The sequence below is a fragment of the Calliopsis andreniformis genome, chromosome 8, assembly GCF_051401765.1.
Source record: "Calliopsis andreniformis isolate RMS-2024a chromosome 8, iyCalAndr_principal, whole genome shotgun sequence".
In the NCBI taxonomy this organism is placed as follows: Eukaryota; Metazoa; Arthropoda; class Insecta; order Hymenoptera; family Andrenidae; genus Calliopsis; species Calliopsis andreniformis.
Genome location: NC_135069.1, coordinates 5,176,911 through 5,191,845, shown reverse-complemented (window position 1 = coordinate 5,191,845; position 14,935 = coordinate 5,176,911). Strand labels below are relative to the sequence as shown.

The 14,935-nt window shown below is 46.7% G+C and overlaps 1 protein-coding gene across 1 annotated transcript; it reads left to right on the top strand.

Annotated features, from left to right (window-relative positions):
- The first annotated feature begins 1,990 nt into the window (after positions 1–1,990).
- LOC143182387 (CCAAT/enhancer-binding protein) lies at positions 1,991–3,185 on the top strand. The gene has a single exon (XM_076383349.1). It carries the CDS (start codon positions 2,103–2,105, stop codon positions 3,180–3,182), a length of 1,080 nt encoding a protein of 359 aa, XP_076239464.1. The 5' UTR covers positions 1,991–2,102; the 3' UTR covers positions 3,183–3,185.
- The last annotated feature ends 11,750 nt before the right edge of the window (positions 3,186–14,935 follow it).

The following is a 14,935-nucleotide window of genomic DNA, read 5'->3' as shown; positions in this document are numbered from 1 at the left end:
TAAATTCCGTCGTATTCTAGGTATCATCGGACACTCAATATATCTTCTAAACTAGAAGAGAATGAACCAATGAAAGCAATTATAAATTGCAAAATTAATCAGACGAAGAAAAATTGATATTTTCCATGAAATAATGACCGTAGAAAAAGTTTATCCTAAACGCATTGCTAGCAACAATTTCGCGCGTTAGATTTTCAAATATTTGAAAAACTGCGGATTAAGAATGAATCGATTCGATAATCGATAATAGAGAAATTTAATTACTGATTTCTGTATTATCGACTACAATGTACAGCTTCGACCGCGTGCAGCCAGATTTGAAATACTCTCCCTGCACAAATGTCAATCCAAAATTGTATATCGACGTCAGCGAGAGCAAAATGCATTCCTAGATGTATTATTAAAAGACAGTCTCCCAAAACAGAGACCTGTTCGAAAATAGAACTGTACACCGCGAAATTAAATTCTTGAATTGTTCTACTGTCACCTCCACTCCGTTTTCCGCTACAACCACTTTATAAGTTCCTGCCTACGAAAAATTTCAATGCATCTCTTTATAACGCTAATTAACCCATTTCACTATCGTACATTGCCAGAAAGTACTTCGCGACTATTACCGATAATATCCTCTCTCACTTCGTTACTGCTAATTGCGCAATCTCACGCAAGCAATTGGACGGATACCTACATATCAGCGCGTACGCGCTGACAAATCGAACGGGCCCGCCGTTACATAGGAATCGGTTCCAATCGAGTGACCAACAATGTTCGTATCGATAATCGATCGCTACCCTATGTACCTGGTGCGCGCCCTTCTTGAAAGAAACTCGCAGATACGGCTAACACTTTCAATACAGTAGAATATAATTTTTTGAACGAGTAAGAAGACAAAATATTTGTCCCTAATGGTGTTGAGGATTACAGGATTTTCATCTCTGAAATACTTTTCTCTAAACCTTAAAAAAGGTTTATGTGATCGACCGCATATGTAAACAGATCTTCGAGTACATTCTTCGCTATAAACTCCCCATCGAAACACGAGCCTGTATGAGGCACACCCCTTCCATCAAGTATCCCCAAAAGTTGGAGAAGTCCAACACGAAACAAGCGCGGAAACTCTTTCGGTTTCCGTGGAAAATCCATCCGTCACAAGGGACGGCGCGTGTATAAGTTCTTATAAATAGAACCGAGAAAGGCGAGCACCGGAAAAGTTTTCCTGTCGCGCGATGCCGCGACGGGACGACAACGTGTCAGTTCGTGAGACTGACAAAGAGGGACCGAGGGCTGTCGGAGGGAGGGCGAGGAAGCGAGAGAGAAAGGGTGGAGGAGAGGACGGAAGGGAGAGCGAAAGAGAGAGATGGAAAAGAGTGAATCGAGCGCGGCTACGCTTGGCGAGGGGAGGAACAGGGGAAGGAGGGTGGACGCGCGCTGTATCCGCGCGTTCTTAGCGTGGATCGCGCCGCGACTATGAAAAGAGGCGCGGAGGGAGCAGAGGGCAAGCGCTAGCGCGGGCGCAAGCGCAATGAGGCATGGAGTTGCTCTCGACGCGCGCCACATTGAAAGCTTGCGACATGCCGCGAAGCGGCTCAGTCGCGCGCCAGCTCTCGTGCGGGTGGTATCGTTTTCTCTGGTTTCTTTGCGGCGCTCCTTGTGGTGTTACCGTGTGGCGAGGCACGAAAAAGCCCGCGTAGGCGTGGTGAAGTTTAGCGCGCGCGTCGACGCACACGAAAACACGCGGCGTGTGCCGAGGATATCGCGGCCGACTAAGGGGGCCAGCGGAACGGTAACGCGACGCGCTCGTCGTCCTCGAAAATTGGAATAGTCGAGGGTCGAGTATCTTTTGCTACTCTTGGACCAGTGTCAGATCTTTCTCGGCTCGTCCGCAGGCGCACGGGAAAATCCCCGCCGCTCGAGGTCGTCCTCGCGGCGAAGCTTTCGGCCGGGCGCTCGGCTGCTCGCGAGCCTGCTCGCCGAGAAGAAGATTCCCGAAGGAAAGTAGCCCAGCTGGAAACTTCGAAGTTTGCTGCAAAAGGACAGGGCAACCAAGGAGTGACAATCGGCGGGAGAGATTATAATTCGTATCTGTGATGCGCGAGTGAGCGATGGAGTCACCAGTCATGTACGATACAACGGCCCATCAGGCCCAGGCCCACGGCGCGGCCGATCTCAAGAAGACCCACGTGCTCAACAACAACAACAACACTAGCAACAATAATAACAATCATCAGAGTAACAACAATAACAACAACGCGGCGAACAACAACAACTCGGCTCTGCAGGTGAATCACAACCACAGCCAGCAGAACAGCGCGGTGGTCAGCAAGGTCTCAGCGAGCAAGGCTAGCCTTCACCAGCAGTACGCCGAGCACTGCGCCGCAGCCGGCGAGCTAACCGACCTGAACACGCCGGAGATCTCGCTGGACCTGCAGCACCTGATCGACGACAGCCACTTCAACGACGGCCTCCTGGACATGTTGGGCGCTAATAATGGAGTCGTGAAACATGTTCGAACCCCTGGTTACCCGCGCACCACGCTCGCCTATATGCCCCAGCCAGTGCACAGCGGGGCGAGCTACCATCAAGGGAGCAACAGCTGCAGCGACAGCAACAGCTCCAGCTCCGAATCACCAAGCATCAAAGAGGAGCCCCTTGACCCAGCGGACTACCGTCGCCACTGTCCTCAGTACCCTCCAGGAGGGTACAGTCCAGTGACCAATGGGCCCTTCGCCAATGGAGCGCCCACGTTCACCACCCTGACACCATCCACGGTGCCAGGTGGCCACCCTGGCGCGCCAGTGCACCAACCACCCCCAAGGGGAGGACCCATGAAGCCTGTGATGGCGCACCAGCACCACGCCAACACTGCCGCGGCTGCTGCCAGGAAGCAGACCAAGGCGATCGACAAGGCGAGCGACGAGTACCGAAGGCGACGCGAGAGGAACAACATCGCGGTGAGGAAGAGTCGCGAGAAGGCGAAGGTCCGATCGAGGGAGACTGAAGAGAAGGTGAAGCTTCTGGTGAAGGACAACGACCTGCTCAAGAAGAGGATCGAGCTGCTGACCGAGGAGCTGAACGTTCTCAGGTCGCTGTTCAGCAGCGTCGGCGTGGTGCCTGAGCAGCTGCACCGTGAGATCTCCAGGCATCTAGACCAGTTCCAGCAGCACGCGGTGGGACCCATGTAGCGCAGGAGGCGGTGGCCCATGGGCGCTGTGGCGTCGCGACGCCATCACGCCTTTCCATCGCCCGTCGACTTTCGCCCCTTGGCTTCCAAGCCGATACGGTTGTGAGGAGAGTCGTTGCGAGCGGGCTTCCGCTCGGAGGACAGCTCTTGAAGCAGAGGTAGAGGAACGAAGCGGAGGGACGCGTGGAGCATCCGCCGCGTCTTTGTCCCGCGAGTGGAGAACGTGCACGTGCGTGCTTCCGGAGCGACAGACTCCATGGATGGGAGGAAAGACGCTGGGAGGATTGGAGAACGGTAGAGAGAGAGGCTGGACTCGGTGCAAGAGCCTGGTCACACGAGTATTGGCGGATAATCGAATTTGATGGACGATTGTAGTTGCATCTTTGTTACTTTTAATTAAGAACACAAGGAAAGACATACAATGGACGCCGTAACGTCCCTTATCTTAACACTCGTGTGACCAGGCTCTAAGACGACTCCAGAGATTTCGGCAGCTGAAGCTCGCAATCGACGACTCCGTGTGGAAAAGTGCCTCTGCTTACGGCGAACTTTTTGCACTGAGTGCACCGGACACTAAGCATCCCCCGACCCCTGATAATCCACCCTCGCGTCTGTACAAAGCGGAAGATAAAAAGACGAAAGGGAGGATAGCTCGCGCAGCCTTGCTGCGTTTCTCCGCTTTGAAGCTCGGTTGCGCGGGATAGATGAAAATTTTCGAGCGGAAGGGATGGTCGATCGGAGTTCGTTTCTTTGTTCTTTTTTTTTTTCTTCTTCCTTCTTTCGTATCTACCTTTCACGAGTATGTAAAGACTGGGTGGTGGTACCACCTCATTCGATCGCGTAACTCGCAGCGCTCACGGCTGCGACTCGGAACAAATCACGCATCGGTGTGTACTGGCATCCGACACACTCACGCATGAAAAATATGCAGGCATAAAGGAAACATGTACGGGCGAGTAGACGTACGCGAGCGCGCGAATACGATGCGCGCATACGTAAGTTCGTTCGCATAAATCTTCAATTCCCCCGACGGTATACATTTTTGATGCATCTTCCATGATCGTACACACGCGTGCACATGTGCGCGCCGCTGAGAAACGCGCACAAGTACACACGATGTGATGATCGCGATATTCACGTGCGTCGCGCTCAGATTCGTTCTTGAATACCGACCGATTAATTAGATTATCCATCTCATTACCGAGTACCTAAATAAAGGCACGCCGAGATTTATCGTGTCAGCGCGACGATAATCAGTATCGATGCGACCACGTCGGCGATTGCTCGCGCAACTTCTCGTAACAGGGTGAATACGCGCATCCGATGGAAAAAAGAAAACCCAAGGAAAAAAAAAACGATGGAACAAAACCACTCTTACACGCCCTTGTATTATAGCTCTATTATTAATTTTATTATATTTCGAGATGTATGTACATATAAAAAAAGCTAATATATTTTGTTAGAGAAGCGATACGAAGCGCTCGTTTTTTGTGCGTCAGGGAGAGAGAGAGAGAGAGGGAGAGAAAGGGAACCTGAACGAGAGGAGAAGAATTGTATATGTATGGTGATTGTGTGCACGCATGTACCCGACAAACGGTCGTTGTAGTTATACATTTTAATGCGAATGCATGCTTGAGATTGCGGTGAGACAGAAGAGGAGAGAGAAATATAGGAATATATTTCGTCGACGTTACCTGGGACCCGGTCCAGCCGCGGTCCCTGTACTTTGAGTTACCGTGAAATCGCGTGAAGCGGGCTTCATTTTCATTTCATTTTTTTTTCTTTCTTTTTTTTTTGTCGTAGATTCGATCGCGTGCGAGAGAGCGATACTTGTTACGAATGTACGTGTACTCGTGCGACATGTCTCACTAATTTCTTCTTTTTCTTTATTTTCTTCTAAGACGTTTTTCGAGTCTCTCGATGATGCACGACTCAAAATACAAACGTGTGCGTACGCGCGATTATACATCACCGTGCGTGGGCGTGCGTGTACGTGCATGGGCGAATGTGTGCATGCACGACACGCACGCCGCGCACACGAGCGTGTGCGTGCATGTGCACGCGTTCCTTGGCGTATGACTGATATGTATGTTAGGTACGAGATTACCTGTCACGGTTGTCTTCTTGTCTATGCACAAATATATTTTGATAGAAAAAACTAATCGCCTTCTTTGTTCACCCATTTCCTCTTTCGTTGCGGGAAACACGTTCTTTGTTTATCAGCTGTTACGCCCTGGTGAAAGCAAAGATGACACATGCACGAGGAGGAAGGAACTCGAGGATTTAACTTGGAAAAATGATACCGAGAAATCACTTTTGTTGATAAAATTGGATTTGATCTCCTCCTATATCTATTTCCTTTTTGTTTCTCTGTATCAAACTAAAATCCAGCTTTCTCGATATAGGCTCATTATTCACTGAGCACATTTTTAAGACCAATTTATGCAGATAAAAATCTTTCAATCTAAGCAATTTCTAATTCAAATCAGTGTAGGACCGAGTCTACACGAGGAAACACTGCATTCCTTAAACTGTGATAAAAAGAAATCTACTTGGAACCAGATCAAAAGCTCGTCTTATCACTGTTACAAGAAAACAAGACGATCCATCAAAATCTTCCCACCTTCCCGATGGAACTGTCAAAATCGTGTTTCCAAAATAATCGTCTCTGTTTTGATGCATAACATCATATGTACACGATGCAGAGCGTTGCACCAGGATGCATCGATGCAGTCTGAGGTCACAATGGAGAACGATTGTGGCGTTTGAAAGGGGTAAAGCTGCTTCGACGCGAACAGAATGCAACAATAAAGCTGTCAGTCTTTAATCCAGAGGTAAAAATCGAGCGTGTCGCGAGCGTGCAAAACGATCGGCCCTCTCGGCTGCGCGAATCCGTCGGGCAATGAGTCACGAGATAAGTTTGTTGTTAGTCAGATAAATAGATTAACACCATTGTGACGAGCGTAGAGCGTTACTTCTGCGCTCACGTCGAACAGGATACGAGTTCTAGCTCGTCGCGCAAAAGGAAACGGACCAAGGTATAATCAGCCAAACGAGTTTTTCATAATTCAATGCAAAAAGAACCGCGAAACGAGATTCTGCTGTACGCTGTTCAACGTCTATTATTTAAGAATAGAATTGTTTGTTTAGAGATTTAGTTAGCAATAAGACGGGTCTTTGTTATGTTAATGACGAAATGAACGTGAGAAATCCTATGCTTCAGATGTAAGAAAAATGGATACTCACTTTAACGCACAGTAGTCTAATCTGACTATAGGGCAACACGCCATAAATCGTATTTTCAGAAAATTTGAGTTTATACTTTTATTGAAATCTAGTAAATAGGATTTGTATTTGTAACTAAAGAAACTTAAATTAAAGAAACCTTATGAGAATATAGAATTTTGAGTCTCAATTTCTCGAAAATAAAGATACGTAATTTATACTACTTTGTTTTACAACCGCATATATAAGGGTGTGTATGTAGACACAAGATTCTAAAGAAATATAGTTACTTAGAGTTTGTCACACGTCAGCTTAGTAAGGCAAGGTTAATTAGGAATTTTGTCTCGAATTGTTTAAGACAGTTTCACTTTCGACTTATACTTTCTAATGTAATCCTCGACCACTTTAAGGAACTACTACTTATGAATCACGTGTCGATTCTACGAAGTCAATCAACAGGTACCCATAAAACTCACCGTTAAACACGGCACAGAAGACTCTCGTAAAAAGTTCGCCTCGGGATTGAAGAGCACCTTGCAAAGAATCTTATCAAGCAAGTGAAAGCGTCCCTATCCTAGTCAGACATAAGAATAATTACAAAAACTTTCGTGGGTCCTTAATGTGAGCCCATGACAAGCTTAAACATACTAGAAAGTTTACAAATCTGAACCTAAACCCCTCAAGAAACCTTAAACCTTCAGATCTCAAAACAAGGCGAAAGTTCACTTGGCATCGTTAAGAGGGTAACATAATTAATCACCAGTGTCAGCTCGACTCAGAACCGAAGATCGCTCCAGGTTATAAATATTCCTCTATCACGAAAGTGTAAGCCCTAGCGCAACTTCCGCATCTTTCCTCCACTTTCCGAAAGAAATGTCCCATTCGAACAGAAGCACATTCTCAACCAGAATCGATCCCGTTCTAGAGACAGAGGCCTGCCCAATGGAACGCGAGTCAGCCCGTTTCATGACGCTCGAGCAATGTTGACACACCTGCCGCGGACTAATCGATACTTTAATTATCCTAAACGTTACATAATCGCGGAGCTGTTATTCCGTCGATCGGCTACCATTACGATCGCGCCTCCGTTAGATAAGTAGCACCGAGACGTCTCTGTCTGCGCCCGATGACGGAAGAGAAATAAAACGAGCGCGCTTCCGTTCCGCGTTAGGAGGCAGAAGGACGTCGAATGCGGACAAGCTGCAGCTCAACGCCGCCGTTAAAAGTATGACATAATGCACCGAGTTTTGACGCCGGGGTGTCTACGTGCACACGTCGCGGCCGTCGCTTGTTTTAGATGCAAGCTCTGCCAACGCCGACCGCTCGAGCGAAGCGTGGATTTCGGGAGGGCTGCGGGATCGGCTTGAAACAGGACTCCGAGAACCAGACCAAAGTATTCGAAGCATCCACCTCGAAAACAGGGCCACTGACGTTCCAGCTTCCGAGGGTTGATTAATTGCCCTGTGGACGAGTTCACTTCTTCGTGGCTTTTCAGCGAACTCATTATTCGAGCATCAAGTATAATTCTACTGCACTGTTATTGACGTTACATCGAAGAAACATAGCCTTGATAAAAGAGAGTGAAAAGTAAGGGTGCAAACACATTACTGTCACGTCACGTGGAATAACATTGCATACTATAGCAAATTTATTTTATGTTATAGCTAAATAGTGACATGAGAGTAATGTGTTCACACTCCAATGGAAACTGCGAAATCATTGGTTTCCATTTTTGTCAGCGAATTTCGTCCCTCAAATAAAAATTTCTACCTTGAATTGTTAATATGAAGGGAAGATAGAATTTGGTAGATCCATAGTTGTTTCGTGATAAGGGTTTTCTGAGGAGACACTCTCTTTTGCCCTGACTTCTTTCTCCTCGACTTTTGACAATGCCACTGTTAGCTGCACTCTGGCAACGGTATTATTATCCACCCTCCTATTATTCGTCTCTATTCTGGCTGCAACGGTATATGGGTTAGGGCCAGCGCTAGCAACACCGTTTCTCACCCACGCGCCCGTGCCCGCACACGCTTGTTCCCCTTGCTTCAAGAGGAACGCGAACGTTCACGAGAGACTCGGTCCGTGGTACAATTTCTAGATAGTGAATTCATTCTAAACCAGACTAGAATCTTATTCAACATAACGATCCTCTAGTCACGACCATGAAACGCGAAAGGCGAACGTGCCAGGAGTCATTCTTCTGGTCAAACTCGGAGGTAGCTAATAACGCGGTAGTACCTGTATTACCTGTTAGTCTAGTAAAATGGGAATATCGCGTTCCTAGCGAGAGCTTGTAACTCAAAAGGCGTCTGTCACTTACATTTGGGAGATTCTTGGAAGAGGCCAACGCCAGAGGGACTTCGAAACCCTCGAAGAATCTTATCTCTGCTCTTAATTACTTTGTGAGGCTTGAACGATAGTAGATCGATTAGAGTGCAAGAAAGTTGTCTTCTTAATGAGACACAAAGGTCAGACATAAATTCTCATCAGAGAGATTGTAATCACCAAGTGCACAGAAGCTATCCACGGAATTCCTCGAAATTTCAGAAGAAGAATAAACTTGAAATATCGCGGTGCCATGGCACAGCGGATTCTATGCGAATTTTCAGTGACTCAAGCCAGTTGCCTCATTGTCCAAGTTAAGAGCACCGAAAATTTCGGCCTCTCGAGGAACCTCCTCAGAGGAGGCTCCCCTCGGCCCGCTGTCTCGGTCAGATTGAAAAGTATCTGGCCCAGAGTTAAAAGGGGAGTCGTAGATCGGCATCGCGGTTCACTGCTGCGAGCACGATGTGGGTGTGACCTGGTTTCCGAGAGTTTCACTTTCCTGTAACATCGCTCCACGAGGAGGAGGTAAGGAGGATTCGACCCCAGAGTGTTACGTCATGCATTGTTATGCCGGCCGTAACGGGTCCGTGGACGTACGTGCGGAACTCCGCGGGAATTAAAATAAGCGAGCGACTATTTTGCCTCGCGACAGATGAAAAGTCTTTTCTGTTAGGCGAGCAGAGATCTCGTCGGTGTCTATAGCTCGAGATCAGTGAGTCACAAAAACGAAAAGCCGGATGCTCGTTCGAGCGTTCCGCGCGCTCGAGCCTTCGCTCAAACCCTTGGTATTTTCTCTAGAATTCTTTGTTCGCGAGAAAAATCGCTGACTTCGATACTCGGTGCATGTCCATATTGCTTGAGGATTTATAGTTTATGGAAATATGTTACTTGATGGAAGTCTACAAAATATAATTCCAATTTCTGGTAGAAGAAAATTACATTAAAGGATCTTCACCCATACAAGAGAAGGCTGCTTCTCATTCTAAGAACATGCAACTTTAATACTCGAAGACTTGAAAAGCTCAACACTTTAAACATGCGTGTCTTAAATATCCCAGAATCTGAAGATTAGAAAATTTAAAATTGTTCATATTGGAACAGTAGTATTGAGGTCTCTGAGTGACCTCACCTCATAATGCCAAGTTTGAGAGCCTTGTTAAAGACCCAGCGATCCAGATCTTCGATTAATCGCGAGGTATGCTCTGGATGCACTCTCGCGGATACCGCGGCGCACAATGAGGAGGACATTAACGAATTCATAACGCATGCGATGCGTAATGCTCGCGTTCGCGTGTCTACACTAGCTCGTCCGTGTGCAGGAACGCGCGCGTGCGCCCACCTTCGCCACGATCCTCGAGCGTGTGGCGGCATATATAAAAGAGCGTTCTAGCGTGCGACCTATATTCCACGCCTGCATTGCTATATTAGACGCGCGCGACGCATCAGGGACAAGCCACGGCCCGACTTCCCCGCCTCACCTGAACGCCAATCAAATTCGAATTCACTGAATAATTCGGCGACTTCTATTGTTCCCTTCCTATACGCTCGACGCTCCTTTCCCTGGCCGACGGCAACGATAGAACACGTTCATTATCCCTGGCGCCATGCACGCGAGACGATTTTTAAGCGGACGCCTGAATCGGCAGATATTAGAGGCGGTAATTTGGTGGTAGCGGGCGATTAACCTTTTGAGGTGCATTGGTGCATCATCAATGCACATACAGGCGTTATGGATTACTGTGGTACCTCTGTATTTGCAGTCTTGATATTTGAATGTGGATCTCATACATTGCCTTTCTAAAGTCGTTTTTTTCTTTTCTCTACGCTTCTTCAGATATCTCATATTCGAGTTTCTGAATTTCTGAGTACTCGAGTAATCGTGACCCATCAACGTGATTATGACTGAAGAAATGTCTTGATTAACAGAGTAATGAATGATAGTCATGAATAGATACCCATGAAAATAGACAAAGTAAGGAATGATAACAGTAGAAGAAACCCAAATTCCACAATAAAAAGCATCTTCACATATACACTCATTTTCAGTCCTATTTTCCCACAATGATCGAGGACACAATTGTACCATCCTTTTCCACTGACCTCACACCAAAGAGAGAACGTACCATATCAATGCAAGAGGCATTGCAGTCCATTCCGAAACAGAAGACCACAATGATTCTAAGGACTCCAGACAGCCAATTAGTCCCAATAAGAAGGCACTATTTACAAAGTGAAATTCGTAATATCGGGTCAGCGATGCAGCCGCGTCTTTGAACAGCAGCCAGCGTTCGTCTAACGATTCATCCGAGACACGTATACGCAGGCGTCTGTGTGCGTTCACGCACCCACGCGGCCACGAGGAAGTCGAGAATTTATTTTTATCACGGTTTTTCCGTACAGCCAAACGATTCACCCACTCGATCGATGGGTCGGCACCGTAAAGGCGACATCGTCTCGGTCGATGTAATTTACGCTTTGACGGCCCGACGAATGGCCTCTAGCACCTTGCTCTATCGCGGACAAACACGAGCCCGCGCGTTTGTCGACACATTCGCGGCGCAAATACAGATGATCAAACATGGAAGATTGTTCTACGCGCGGCGGGCGCCACCGCGAGCTGCGGAGACGATCGCGGAAACGATGGGTAAATCTCGATCACTTATCAGGAGCTCCTGAGATCTGCATCACTCAGAATCTTTGTGAAGTCTGAGCCTACTCGAAGTCGACCAGTCTCGCCTATGGTGAGTCAAACGAAATAAACCTGGACCGTGTCGAGAGCTATATAGAAAATAGGAACGGAGAAAGACGCACTGAATGAGATATTGCAATTGCAGGAAAAAAAAATCTCCCACCCACAAAAGTAGTTCTGTTCTATTTCTGAAGGGAAGGCAACAGAAATTTATGAATGGCTCAACCCTTACATGTCAAATGTCCCAATAAGTGGACAACCTAAAAATGCATTTCCCAATACTTGAATTACATCTCACTAGCTGACTATACTATTTTATGGTAGAATTTTTTATTTTTTATTAAATAAGTACATTCAAGCTTCCAATGAAATAAAATTAGTTTTAGTGTTCACATACAAAGCATAGTCGGCCACTGAGACATTTACCTTACGATCAACCTCGCTACGACTCAGAATGATCTTCAAATTCCTTGCTACCCTACATAAATAAAAATGTTTCTTTCATTTCACTTCTATGCGAGTCAACGTTGCAGGGAGATCGATGGTCCGAGCAGGCGATATCGTCGATCAACGTCGATCGGTTCGATTGGCAAGCGAACTCAAAACCGACGGACGATTCGGAGTGGCGCGCGGCGCGATATTAATAACCGACGCGAGAAAGAAACGCGACGATTCCGTTCGCCATATGGTCAACCTAAATTCTAAGAGCCCGTCGTAACTAGCATAACCGGGATAACCTACATTAAAGAGAGTAGAGAAATACTTAGAGCGAGCGAGCGGCTGGAACGATGGCGAACGGACGAACGAATCCGCACAGTGACTACTGTAACATATGTACGACGAATGTCGTGAATTCCTTCCACGTTCCTCGCCCCGGGGAAAAAAGTGAATGAAACGTCCGGCATAGCGACTCACGACGTCTCTTACGCGATAGGGTACGTTTATTAGAGAGTACTGTCATTCAGACTCCACTGCGACGTCTTACAGACAGCTGAAAAATCTTTGGATGTTGAATATCCTGTGATCGTCCCAAATACGTATTTTAAACTTCGTGTGTAGAGAAGATAAGATATCTTTGAGCTGTCTGGATAATGCATTGATAAATGGTTTTGGAAAGTCTGAAAGATGCCTGTTCATAAATGTCTACTTCTACTAGATGATTTAGGTAGATCTTAAGGATGTCTGTTCATGAATATCTGTTTCTACTAGATGATTTAGGTAGATCTGGAAGATGTCTGTTCACGAATGTCTGTTTCTACTAGATGATTTAGGCATGTATGAAAGATGTCTGTCCATGGGTGTCTATGTCTACTAAATGATTTAGGCAGGTCTGAAGGATGTCTGTTCATGAATGTATGTTTCTACTGCGGACCAAAAATTTGCATTATCTTTATTATTAAATTGAGTCTGTGAAACCTAGTTTTTCTTAGAATAATTTTTGAGATACCACAAGAGCCTTGAACTTTTCATTCTTTTTATTCCTTGAAATGTTTCAATATCCTTGTAATCCTTCGTGTTTCCTTTTAACATAGAAAGATTGTTCGTCCCCAAGTGCTCTGCACCCGAAGTATCCACGGAGCCAAACTCAACAAGTGTTAAACGAAAAAGAGATGTTACTATTTGAGCAATTACGTAACCCCGTGGATGCAACGGTGGAACACAGAGGAGGAGGCACCTCGTGAGTTCACCGAATCAACAGCCGCGGCAGTCGTTGTCCTGCTACAGGCTGCGGTCGAGACTTCTCCCATTAAATCACAAATGAATGACATTAGCGGTGCTATAATATCGTGCCACTATTACCGTGACGGGTATTACGTGTCACGAGGCGCGCTCGTCCCCCTCCGACCTCCCTCGTCCTACCAATTTCCCTCTCTCGCTCGCACGCTCGCCTAGCTAGCAGCTCCTCCGTCTCGGTCCCTCGCCTCGGCGAGCACTCTCTCTTTCCATCTCCCCCCCCTCTTTGCTCTCTGGAAACACTCTCTTACCCGCGTTGCATGCAAGGAATCAGGTCACTGCGCTGCAAGAAAGCAAAAGCGGTGCTACGAGCCGCGGATTAGTATTATCGAATGTATGTACACGCGTGCGCGCCGCTGTATACCTATATCCTCCGGAAAAGGACGATGACTAAGGCGTCGTTTCGACAGAACTTTCGCGTACCGTTGGCCCGAGCATTGCCACGGACTGACGGCCCCGCGCGAGCATATGTTTCGCGAGAACGGCGCTGTTTGTTTGCCCGCCACTGCCTTTCCACGCGGAGAATGAAAATGATTCGGGTCATCGCGGCACCAGGCCGATCTCCCCCCACTACAGGGGTCGATAGCTCGATTCTCTTTGTCGGGGCCCGCGCTGACTCCTAGACGATCGAGTTTTCATTCACTGGGAACAATGATAGCCTTGGACGCCAAGTTTCGAGGGAGCCAGCTTGGATCAGTCGAGAAGCGTATAACGAGGAAATAGAGTGTACTGTTCGTAGAGAGGTTGCCTGAATTTTGGAGCCCTGAGTAATTTAGGAGGAGCTTCGTAGACGTTTTTCACGGTTCTAAGCTCTACGTCTTTGATTTATTAAATAAGACGCTTCATAAAAATTAATGGAATTGCCGCCAAAATTCAGGGAAGGATCGCAGTAAATTCTGCGAAACATATTATGTTATTTGTTTGAACGAGTGCCAGAGTCTCGTCCAGTCATAGAAGAGTCTCTCTGATCAGTAGAGAAAGAAGTGCGCTTTCGCGTTAAAAAGAATAATGATCGGGGATGGGGGACAAATCGTGTGAAGAGCCAAAAGTTACGAAGAAAGATCTATTTAAAGTCGACACGATTGCGAAACAGGATCGTACCAGCTGGCCTAGGTAAACGCAATGCAGCTAGACCACTCGTACCGCGTAATAACAAAGTTTGCTCCTACGGCGCGGTGCGTGAACGCGTTAATTAATTAGAGAAGCGAGGCAATTACATCCTTCCGTCGTGTTCCAGCTTTCGCGATTTCATCGCGTAATCGACTCAGAGTTGCTCCATTTTAATTAAACGTTCAACGAGCGACCACGAATTTTCTACTGTGAACACTTCGCCATTGCAGCGATGGCTGTTTCCCCTTAGCGCAGCGGAGTACGTCGTACCTGCAGATGTCTGACTAGCGACGGTGCGATACTGCTTCGCAGACGAAACGAACCGATTGTGCATCGGCCTATGCATTCTGCTCGTGGATTTTTTTATTTGCATATATTTAAATATACAAAAACTTATTCAAATTTTCCAATATTCAAATATTCAGTCTGTGTATGTATTTCACTTTCTGAATTGCAATTTCAGGAACACAAGTGTATAACTTCGTGAATAATTTCGCATGCAGATTCGAAATCAATAAATTTCTAAAATCATCTAAACGATAACTAGGGCCTTAAATGATAACTAATACAAGTGATTAAGGCTCGAATAAATTAAATCGTACCAACAGCCCTGAAATACTCAAGGAACATGATTTTTACAATCCAATGTAAAGCGAATCAGAGACCGCGAG